Here is a 12187-nt window from a genome sequence, read left to right as displayed (position 1 = left end):
GAGTGTAATTAGGTGAGTTTTGCAGTCTGATGACAATCAGTGTGTACTGATTAAAACGTTGAGTTGTCAACAATTGTTCTTTTCAGAACCAACACTAAAAAGAGATATTCTCGTAGTGCAACTACAAACTGCTCCTGATTAGTTTATGACAAAATTTCGATACAATACAAACAAGGTGGTGTGATGTCTAGTGGTTATACTGCAGGACTTGCAATCAGAAGGTTGTGGGTTCAAATCCTACCAAGCTAAACTGTCAATTTCATTATGAGTAGAGCAAGTTTTTTCATCAAAATACTGAACCGCAACTTCTTGATTTGAACAATTCCTAATCATAAATGTTTTAAACCAATGTTTGCTAGCTTGGTGTTTATAGCCCCTTGTGGGAGTTTGCAGAGTTCCTTTAGATTAAAAAAGCTATTAGTCTTTACCTCTCCTGCTGGTGATGGGGGTAAGTGTGGGTCCTCCCTTGGGCTGTAAGGGGGCGTGTTACCCGTGGTTGGGCTGGTGGGTGGATTGGATGGGAGCTTCTCCTCAATATTCTGTATTGTTATCCTGTGAAGTAAATAACAACAAAACTGAAGTAAATAACAACTATGTAAACAAAACAACTATAGTTATTTCACTGGAAACTCATAACCTGTAAGATATTCCAGTTTGCACGAAACATTTCACTTACAAAAGCAACACAATCCACACGGTTTGAAGACTTAAACCAATCTCCTTGTGACAGTCAAGGAGCTATGAAGGGTCAGCTTGAGAGCAGAATGAAATTTATTCACATCAACTTGGACTTCAGAAGTTATATTTTAAAAAATCTTTCAAAGACAAATACCAAACTTGGCTTACAGGTATGATAGTCGGTTCTTGAAAGAAAACAGACAATTTTGTTTTAGAACAAGGGTTGACCTACATGTACATGTGCATTTATATTTGATTTAACAGCAGTTTTTCTGATTTTTCCAAGACAAAGAAATCGGAAATCATACTTAAGCAGAAAAATGATCATGTCTGGTTTATGATTTTGAGTACCTACCTATCACCCGTGGTTCCGACTGGTTTCCAGTACTGGTATTGACCATCCCATCTCACTTGATTCATGTCAATGTAACAGTAGTTCTTATCAACATCACTGGTACTCTTCACTACTGAGCCATTGGGGGCTAAAGAACAAACACAGAATATGACATTTCAAAATTTGGATAAAGACCAATCCGACGCGCACCGGGCGCGGCGCAAGTGTTGAGCACCGCGCGCCATTTGCTGCGGTGTCTTCAATGCCTATAGATTATGCACAAAGACACCGCAGCTGTAAAAAAAAAATTCAACAGAGGGCGCTACCAATTTTGTTTCGTCAGATTGGTCCATAGTGTGGATAACAAGAAGTACCTAGTATAAGTAAAACTTTGCCAGTACAGATATCAGATAAATCTATTTAAAATGTAGGAAGGAGTGTTTTGGGGAATGCTCTTTTGAATGTGGAATTTGCACAATATATGTAAAAAAACATCTTCCTCAGGGATTATAATCAATCAATCATCCAATCAATTGATCTATCGATTGACCGATCAACTTACTGACAAATGACCAATCAACCAACGAACTGACCAACCGACCAACCATATAAATGATCAATCTTCCACCAACTTGGGCCCAAAAGGCTTTCGTAGATTTCAAATTTCACAATTCCAAAATAAAGCAAACACCCACTGACATTTTTAAGTTTATAGACCATTATCCGGATTGGCAGCTACAGTTAAGCCAACGATAGTTGCCATCGACTCTTGCCAAAGACTGTTGCCAACAGGTGTTGCCAAAGGGTGATGCTTAGTGCCTCCTGGTGATCCCTTTCATCGGCCACCATCAATGAAGTATGCTTGCGTGCACAGCTATCATTGGGTGCGGGTCAAGCGCATCACGTACATTTGTGCACGTTTCCATTTTTGTTTATCAAAGATGGTGGTCAATGAGGTCATGTGCAATAATCCACCTTTATTTCATTCAATGCATTCTGATGTAGCAATCAAGACATAGCTGTAGCTAAGGCTGTCAATTTTTACATGGCACAACTTCTTTTTATGAACTGATTAGGGGCCTATTAGTGTGTGTAAAAAAAAAAAAAAAAAAAATACAGTTAGTTAGAGTGCTCCAGATTTAACATTTACATTACTCAATCTAAAATGCATACGTGTGTGCAGGTTAGGAAGAAAAGCACTGTTACACTCAGCAGAAAGCAGAAAATTACAGCCAAGGATTAAGGAAGCCTGTAAAGCACTCAGGTTGCATCATACAGAACTTCAGACAAAATGTGCACAGTATTTAGCATTGCCTCTACATGACAACATTTTTCATACTTGCCACTTGAAAGGCAATTTACAAGAAGCACCTACCAAAAGAACACACTTATTTTGCAACACACAATGCTTTATAACCCATTCACACAGCTCTCGATCTTACGAAGACCATGCTAAACATCCCCCACCTCAAAAAGTTATCAAAATAAAGTGTGGGGAGAGCATGCAACTTCCGGACCTAGGAGATCCCACCCCAATCAAACCATGCTTGTGGAGATCCTCCAACGTTTGGCCCACGATTGGCCCAAATTTGCCACACTCTCTGCCACTTTTCCATCATAGTACATATAGAAGCAGCGTCTTAGTGTGACCGGGTTTTAAGGAGGGAAATTATATTGTGGCAAAAATATGCCTGTTGAATACAGTTAGCATTTGCTAGGCAAAAACAAACACAACAACAGTAAGAGAAAAGAGTGCGGCTTTACAGAGCAATCATGGCAGCCTTTTCTACAAACATGTTCTTCTCTTTTGTTCATCTGTGCACTGCAAACAGAGAAACACATTCATCCAAAGGAGTACCTTGTGCCTTGAGATTAAGGATCAGGTCTGGCGAAAGTTAAAAGCCGGCAAAAATAAAGGAAACAAAACAAAACAATTTCATTGGTTAGAGCAACATTTAACAAGTATCCAGCAATTTAAAAACTGAAAATTAAGCAACTATGTAGAGCTTTGTGGCGACACCATATAACAATCTCTGTTGTGAGAAGTGGTGGCTCTGACTGAGAAGAGGCGATTTGTTCTGGTCTTCTCAGAGCCACCACTACTCACAGAAGACATGTTTATAAAGTGTCACTGCACACCATATTACTTAGTATTTTCCACCATGCATAGCCTTAAGTTTTAACTCAACAAGAGTTTGTTGTGTCGGCATAAAAAGGAATTGTAAATAAATTTGGTGGAAAAAGGAGTTGCTATTTCAAGCAAAACATGATCACGTGATCACAGAGACAGTGCATTAACTGACTAATACATGGCTGGGGCAAAGTTTTCATCAGCACTTCCAGGGCTAAAAATTAACACTGGACCACCGATTTTAGCCCATGGTGAACGAATCTATGCCCGGACAAGCTCGGTGGTCATGTCTTTTTCAACTTTTTGGGGGAAACAAAATTATGTTCAAACGTTGACTTTTAGTGAATTCTGTTGAGTACCAAAGTATACAGTGCACATATACATGTAAAGCCTTTTTCACACTGCATCTGTACTATTTCCTTGGGTATACAGACCAGGGGAGGCCCAGGGATTTATGGTTACCTTGGTTCCTTTCACACTGTCTCACCTAGGTACCTAGGTACCTTGATTACCAGTGCTAGTAACACTTACTCTCATCCCGAATGCATGTTGGCTTGAGAAACAAAGACAAACATTACTGCACATGTTTTGTTAAAGACCTGCTTAAACGAAAATGTTAAGTCGTGAACTTTGCTGAATTTCATTTAAAATGTTTTCAATCAAGGAAATCGAGTCATATGACTATAAATAGATTTTAATTGTGCAAAAAAAACACAATCATTTCGAATACCCTTATCCAGCACTTTTCTGAAAGATTCGCGAAAAGCTCTGTTACGTAATCACTCATGTGATGTCATAGTTGGGAGCTCCAATTTGTAAAGCCGCTTTGTTGCAGCGTGGAGGTATGTAACGAAGCAAACTCTCAGACATGACGTCAAGCATTTGTCAACGGACGTGAAGTGTTTTAAGTTTTTCAAAACCTTGAGGTTGGGGCCTTTTAATCGATAATCACAAAAAATTCAGAATTATACAGAAATCAAAATTACATTCATAAACACCCCAGACAGTTTCTCTACTCCTACTGGTGGAGAGCGCGTCACGTGGGGGTGTTTACACTGTTGATAATGACCAGCTGGAGTTGTTTAGAACAGGCTGGCTTCCGCGTGTCGGGCGCACAAGATTATCATAGCTATAGTAATAGCGCACAATCTAAGCGCCCGCGCGTACACACAACCCACGCGCATCAAACAGATTCTTCACAAGTTTTTGAAAAAAATATTTCAAACCTCGGAATGTTCAATTGTTAAATTATCTATAATTGTATTTTTTAACCTTTTTTAACAAAAGGATATTTATGAATATGAATAGGAATAAAAGAGTAGTGACTCGTTCCTAAACGTCCGTTTAAAACCTTGCAGGGTCGTTGCCATGGGATAATCACACGGCCGTCGACCATGCCAGCTTTAAACGGCTGATTAAGAAGTCGTCACTAGTATTTTATTCCCTTATTTAAATGGTGAACAAATGCATTATAAACAAGTTAAAATAGCCTTTCCGTTAAACAAATTCCGCTCAAGTAGCTGTTTAATAATCTTAATCACTTAATCCACTAGCAAAACCACAAGGCATGGTCATTGCTCTTTTGCTAAACTACTTGATAGAAGGGTATGAAATTCTTTTAGTCTGTGACTTTTTATTTGATGATGTATTTTTAAAATAAACCAATTTTGAATTACATTAGATTGAAAATATGCTGTGGGTTCTCAGCAGGCTATTGTTAATTCGGGTGTGATCTCTGGCTACAGGGCAGTTAAGGATTGTCAAGTATGACTTGTGACTGGCATCCCTGAACAAAACATGGAGACCGCCAACATAGGGTTAGATATAGCTTAGGTAGTAAAGGTCCGGAGGTTATTGGTTCAAATCCTGCTTTAGTCAAATTTTCTTTGATCAACACCAGATCAATAATAAAAGATCATCTAAACAAACGACAGGGTGTTTTAGTGTAGAGACTCTGCTCTTTCTTATGGCCAAACCTCACCTATACTCCCACCATGCAAAGTTTCAAATCCTACTTCACTAATCATACCTGGTATGCAATCCAGCTGCACCAGAGCGATGTCACACTCCGGCAATGCGATGATAAACCCAAGATTTTGAGGCGCTAACAGCATCTTATCTCCGAGTCTCGGCAGCCGTTGTTGTCGTCCGGTCACGCTCAGACTCTGAGCTGTAGATGGGCGTGTTCGAGATGTTAGAGGGCGCTCTGGGCTTGGTCGACCGACAGCTAGATATGAACTGGCATGGACGGGGGAGGACTGGGGTCTTCTAGGAAGGGCTTTTGGTGTCTGAGAGGAAGGAGGAATACAATGATGTTATCTCTGACTATCATAAAATCTTTCATAATCCATGCACATTAGTGATGAGATCAAGCGAAGTGAGTTGTTTGTCGACCCAGGCAATTCTTTTTTATACATTTGAAAAGAGCATATTCTATACTTTAGTAGGCCTACTGTTAAAACCCCATGTTGATACCACCTTTAGTTCAAAACTGGTGTAAGTAGAAATACCAAGAGATGTGCGAGAATAAAACTGAGAAAAAGGGGTTTAAAGTCGAGTAACATTTTCTTTTAAAGGAACGTTACAGAATTGGTAAGAAACAAAAATCGTGAAGATCACAGATTTACAAAAAACTTTACACGGTCTAATGATGATAATAGTTGAAAACATCCCATGAAATATTTCTGTCTGAAATGTCATATTTGATGAGAAATAAATAATCTTGGAGTTTATCGCTCAGTGAGTGTTTTATTCATTTTTATTTTTGCATTGATGCAATGCAAAATTTGTAATCAGTTTTTCACTATTCTCTCGTGACCCAGATGGCCGATCGATCTCAAACTTCTACAGGTTTGTCAGTTTATGTATATGGTGGATTACATAAAGTGCTTACACTGTCAGCAACTGTTGTGTTAGCAAAAACCAATTCTGTAATGATAGTTTTAACCCTGTTTTATTGCCAAAACTGATAAAGTAAGATATTTTGGCATTTAAATTTGAAAAAAAAAATGTTGTTGAAAATGTCACCCTTTTTGGCATGTTTTGGCTTGTTTCTCCATTCTGATATTTTGGACAAACGACTCATTTAGCTTGATCAGTCTTTCAGAAACTGTTGGAAACCTTCAATTGACAATTTTTTCGATCGCATGAGGGTTTTTACTTCGATATCGAACTGCATGTGACTGCGTATATACTTACAGACAATACATAGCTAGAAGAGCTTTTGACTGGTATTCTTTTATTTAAAACAATCTTGGTGTTCTTGTTGAGTCCGTTGATGATGAATTCTGCTACCTCCTCGATGATGCGCCTCAGGTCACCCTGTACAGGGTCAAAGGTCATAACGCATTTAAAACAATAACTGTTTAAAAGGGTTTGAGTTCATAAAGTCACTGGCCTGACGTTTCGATCTTAGCAGAGTCTTTTCTCAAAGGCTAAATGACAACAAACCACACAGATGGGGCCATTCACAATAGTCAATGTTTAAAAGTTTCAATTTATTTTCTTCAAAATTGTGGGTGGGTGGGTCAAAAGAAATAACTGAAAATCTAAATTCAGTTCTTGTTTTAAAAATACATATATGATATACATCATTGGAAGAAAAAAAAGACAACATACCAAGCTGCACAAGCTGGCAAGATTGTCATTCCTGATTAAGTTGTTTGTTTAAGCCATCAAAGCCATTGTAAAGAACTGATGTTGGAGACCGTTGATCTAAAACATCTTGTTCATTTGAAGCATTACTTTGTTTGGATACACCAAGTAAGAAGACTGGTCTTTGACATTTACCAAACGTGTCCAGTGCTTTAAAAAAAAAAATCAAATCAAATCCTACCCCTTGTCTTGTTATTCGCTCGATGAGTTCAGCGACCTTATCCACAACGGTTACGTCCGCTGTGGCCAATGAAACCAGACGCATGACCCCAGACTCCTTGGTGACATAGTCAAAGAAGACAGGTACGATGCAGAAGAGCTGAACAACCTCTGCTGCTAAGAGTGACTTGAATTCCCTGGACCTGAAATACAGAAGAAACAAAAAAAGGTAAACTGAGTCATGTGGCTGTTTACAATTTTGTTTTTACAGTAAATACTACTTGGAAGAGCCTTGTTGTTCGTACACTCTGGTGTTTCTGATCAGCAGAGTGAGGGGTTGGAGTCCCAGTCGTGACACCTGTGTCCTTCAGCAAGACACTTAACCTTGATGCTTTTTCTATTGGATGGGACGTAAAGCCGCTGGTCCAGTGTGTTGTGTAATGTACGTAAAAGAACCCAGTAAAAGAGAAGACGTTTGCTCGGTGTTCCTGGTTTGATTGGCAGCAAATTGCGCCACAGCACCTTGTAAACATGGTGCTTTATAAAGGAGCAGGGGTCGATTTCACAAAGAGTTAGGACTAGTCCCAACTTAGGACTAGTCCTAGGAGATATACAAATTGCATGGATAGTCCTAAGTTAGGACAAGTAACTAGTCCTAGCTCGAGATAAGACTAGTCCTAACTCTTTGTGAAATCCACCCCAGGTATCATACTTCAAAACTTAGTCTTACACACCTTGCAAGAGAATACTGATGAATGTTTCAGCACCTTGAGCGTCACTGAGTGACGGATATAAGAAGCTGCAATTATTATATTATTATTACTTACTCTTCATTAATCCTTGGGGAAGGCTGAGGGGAAGATGGATCAATGTCTGCATGCATCCTCCTATATAGATCAGTCACAGTGTGGTACAGGCACAGGTACAACCGATCATACAGACCACCATCCTGACAGACCAAAATGGAATCAAGAAAAGATGTTAAATGAGAAAATAAAAGTAGCTGTTCACCAAACTGCTTACCAAACAAAAGTACCGATGGTTCAAAAAATAATAAGAGATGTTAAATTTTGCATCGGGGATAATTTGGTTTCTTACCCATACACCAATCTGTGTTAGCACTGTTTGAATCCCAGCCGAGTAACATGCCTGTGATATTTGTTCACAGGACTCGGGGAAAGTACTGAGTATACAGTGCTAACACACATCGGTGTATGGGTAAGAAACCAAAATTAATGTTTAAAAAATAGTTAACGGCATGACTTATCGACGCTTTCCCTATCAATTTTTCTTAGTCAATGTTTTCTGGGGAATAGCCCTACATCTAGGCTGTCACTGAATTAGCGGCTATGACTAAGGCTACGACTGTTGCTAAGGGCGTTGCTCAGGAGGTCCTACACTTCAATGCATGATGACGTGGCAATCCAGCCGTAGCCGTAGCTGCTACTTTAGAGACAGCGGCACATTATTTATTTTAATTTGATTTCTTTACCACCGACCAACAGCAACAAAAGCCATTAACAGGAAGAGATATGCAAGCCTGTATGCTTCGTTTTTGTAAGGGCAAGGGCACCAAGGCATGTTCTCCTTGGTAAAAGACACCCTATGAGGAAATTGTAAATTTCTACTGGAGCACTTCAAGGGCACCAATGCCATGACCAAGGGGCATGGAGGCAATCACCTTCATTGCCACTGTGAAGTATCAGGCCTGGTTATGAAAATACACATCAACAAATTTATTAAAGTCACCTGGAAGTGGTATTTTTTCAAAATAAAGCTTTTGTCACTAATATATGTGTTTTGATGAGTGGAATGTGAATAAACAGTTAACTAAGGTTTAAAAAAATCAGTTCTTATGTTATTTACAAATTTAAGAGTAGACCCCGACCCGAGAGGGCGCTGTTCGTGTCGTCAATCGAGGTAGACTTTGCCTGTAATGCATAGAGTAAACACAATTGCAAAATACATGTCGGACCAAGTCGTGAGTTTGTACGTTTCAAAAAAAAAAAAAATTGTTTTTTTCCGGCAATGCCGACCAGGTGTATTGCTGCTGAATGCATAAAAAAACACTTTTTGAAATGTACCAACTCACTACTTGGACGTACATGTACTTTGCACGTGTGTTTACTATACGCATTGCAGGCAAAGTCTGCCTCTATTGACGTCACAAAAGGGGTAGGCGGAGTCAGCCCCCAAACAACTTTATATATTTTTTAAACATATAAATCGTGACAAACAATTACTAAAAGAGTTGTTTTATTGTTCGTAAGCATATACTCTTATGTTTGAAAGAAAAAAAAATTCTATTTCCAGGTGACTTTAACTGCACAACAGAAAAGCCACAATGAAAAAACAAAACAATTATAACTAAAATTATTGACTTCTGACAGCTTTTTACAGGCAACGCGCTTTTAAACAATTTTTCGGTTTTGTTGCAAAAGACTACAAAAGTCTTGCGCAGATTCAACCAATAGGACCCATTAAAGTTTGCATGTTTACCTGGGAACAAGGTGGTCCCAAAAATGTTTGAATACAATATAATACAATACAATACAATACAACTTAATTGTCCCTGCATGAGAAAATTCCTTTGGCCTTTTTTGCTCACATAAAAACACAGTCACCAGTAAAAAGGTACAACGAAAAAAGTGGTTAATAATAATAATAACATAACATTTATAAGGGGCACTGTATCTGGAATGGTACCATTCAAAGGCGCCGGAAGCTAGCAAGCAGACAAATTGAACAGATGAGTTTTGAGGTTGTGTTTGAAAGTAGATAGATCAGGTGTGTCCCTCAGCTTGTCTGGCAAGGAATTCCAGAGACGAGGTGCGCAGCTGGAAAAGGCCGTCTCTGTAACTTGCCAGACGAGTTTTGGGAACATAGAGTATATGATGATGATGATGACGATCTAAGGCCCGGGCCCAATTTCATGGCTCTGCTTACCGCCGAATTCTGCGCTTACGATCACGATTCACCGCTTAAGTGCAAGCGCCGAATTTCTGCGCTAGCCTTGTAAGCGTAGAATGCCTAGTAACACAGAGTACGCACGCGCAGAAGCCAGAACTCGCCGCTAACCCGTGAAATACGCTTGCCGGAAGCACATAATTCCCTGCTTCCGTAAGCGCCGGTTCTGTGCTTACGGTAAGCAGAGCCATGAAATTGGGCCACTGTCTGATGTTACGTTGCTGTAGAAGATGTGTAATGCAGCAAGGTGCTAACCCATGGAGGGCCTTGAATGTGAGAAGCAAGATTTTGAATTGATTTCTATGTTTAACAGGAAGCCAGTGGAGATTATATACAATGGGTGTTATGTGCTTGGAAGATTTGGTTCTGGTGAGTAAGTAGGTGGTAAGTAGGTTAAACCTTACCACAGAGAAATAGTGGGCCTATATATAGAGTTAAAAAGTGAACCACAGAGACAGAAAAAAAGGGCAGAAGCTGAAAAAGAACACTAAACAACAACAATAGTTAGAATACACTCAAGACTTGCATGGTCACTTCAAAGATGATTCCAACACAGAATGATGAAACTACCTTTCTGTCGTCTCTGTCCACTTTGACTGCACTGAGGAGCAGTGAAGCAATCTGACATCTATGATCCCTCGGCATCAAGAATAACTCAATGGTATCCACACCCCTTCAAGAAAATAAAACAATGAGTTAAACCTTAAAGACAGTGGACCTTATTGGTAATTGTTAAAGACTAGTCTTCACAGTTGGTGTGTCTCAACATATGCATAAAGTAACAAACATGTGAGAAAATTTGAGCTCAATCGGTCGTCGAAGTTGCGAGATATTAATGAAAGAAAAAAACACCTTTGTCGCACCATGGTCACACAAAGTTGTGTGCTTTCAGATGCTTGATTTTGAGACCTCAAATTCTAAATTTGAGGTCTCGAAATCAAATTTGTGGAAAATTACTTCTTTCTCGAAAACTACGTCACTTCAGAGGGAGCCGTTTCTCACAATGTTTTATACTATCAAGGTCACACAAAGATTATCTCCTTCCCTGCGTGTCCTAAAGAAGAAGATAATCTCTAGATTATCCTTCTTCTAGGGTCACACACACATTATCCCAGAATATCCGTTGCCCCTGGTCTTGAACTTGGTGTCCTTCAAAAGTTTCCCATTGACTTTAAGATTTTCTAATTCAATTCCTCTTTGCAAAATGAAAAAAGCCCTTTCCAACATGATGAAAATTCCAGGCCTGTTATCCCCTTTCCCATCACCAAACAGAGAGATCAACCTACCCTATTTCCATCAGCTTGGCAGCACTGAGGGTTTCTTGGACCAGGTTAGTAGGGAGAGAGAATTCCAGCGACGCTATGAGTAGTAGAAGGAGTACATTACACCTGTCTCTCTCAATGGGTCTAGCCCCCAGAAGACTCTCCAAGTAGTTAGACTCGTATAGCGTTAGTCTCTGGTTTCTGGAGGAACAGAAACAAAAAACATTACAGGAAAGCTCATTCTCCTGAGGATGACTAGAGCAAGCTAGTCGAAACGTTGAGACCAATTTAAGAAGTGCAGTTAATAACGATCATATAAGCTAAAGTAGTAGTCCCAGCCAATTGTCTATACCTTCCAGGACAGGTAGTATTTGTTAAGGTCTTTCTTTACAATGCTTAGGCTCTAGTGTTATTCCTATTTAGCACATATGGCCATTTAGCGCATGAAGTTTTATTGACTATCATTTGACTAAGTTAGTCCTAACTCTGTAAAGTTGACAATGATTGGACTACGCTAGTCGACTATTTTGAACCAGCCTTCCGGGCATGGCCTCATCACTGCTTACCAATAGCCGGCATAGCACAGTGCCGAGAGGACCAGTTATCATAAAATGAAAATGCATGCGAGCCACTCAAGTGAGTTTTCATTTTCTGATCGAGTCGCATTGACAAAACAAGAGTCCGTTCGCACTTCAACTTCTGTGCGCTTGTCCCACGTATGTCACTAAACAACCACTCATAACCATTGGTCTTTGCGCGTACTTGGCCAATGATTGAGGGAATCTAAATAATGAATTAAAGGGAAGGTACACGTTTAGTAATTGTCAAAGACCAGTTTTCTCCCTTGGTGTATACCAACATAAGCATAAAATAACAAACCTGTGAAAATTTGAGCTAAATTGGTCATCGAAGTTGCGAGAAAATGATGAGAGAAAAAACACCCTTATTGGACGTATTTCTGTGCTTTCAGATAGGAATAAAAGACTTCTGGCTAGAAGTCTT

General features: G+C 39.5%; 1 protein-coding gene across 7 annotated transcripts in view; it reads right to left on the bottom strand.

Moving 5' to 3' along the window:
• LOC139945976 (uncharacterized) overlaps positions 1-12187 on the bottom strand; it is a 31049-nt gene that overhangs the window by 10611 nt on the left and 8251 nt on the right. For 5 of the 7 annotated variants that reach the window (XM_071943534.1, XM_071943536.1, XM_071943531.1 and 2 more), the window contains 9 exons: positions 11210-11386; positions 10494-10596; positions 7784-7905; positions 6979-7159; positions 6342-6464; positions 5173-5431; positions 2871-2897; positions 1034-1160; positions 429-552 (listed from right to left, as the gene is read on the bottom strand). In XM_071943534.1, the coding sequence (XP_071799635.1) occupies positions 429-552; positions 1034-1160; positions 2871-2897; positions 5173-5431; positions 6342-6464; positions 6979-7159; positions 7784-7905; positions 10494-10596; positions 11210-11386 (1243 nt within the window). The remainder of the gene's footprint in view (positions 1-428; positions 553-1033; positions 1161-2870; positions 2898-5172; positions 5432-6341; positions 6465-6978; positions 7160-7783; positions 7906-10493; positions 10597-11209; positions 11387-12187) is intronic. The other 2 variants (XM_071943535.1, XM_071943533.1) reach the window with 1 other exon arrangement.

The sequence above is a fragment of the Asterias amurensis genome, chromosome 13 (genome assembly GCF_032118995.1).
Source record: "Asterias amurensis chromosome 13, ASM3211899v1".
Classification (NCBI taxonomy): Eukaryota; Metazoa; Echinodermata; class Asteroidea; order Forcipulatida; family Asteriidae; genus Asterias; species Asterias amurensis.
The sequence above is the reverse complement of the archived record's forward strand: the minus strand, read 5'-3'. Positions and strand labels throughout refer to the sequence as shown.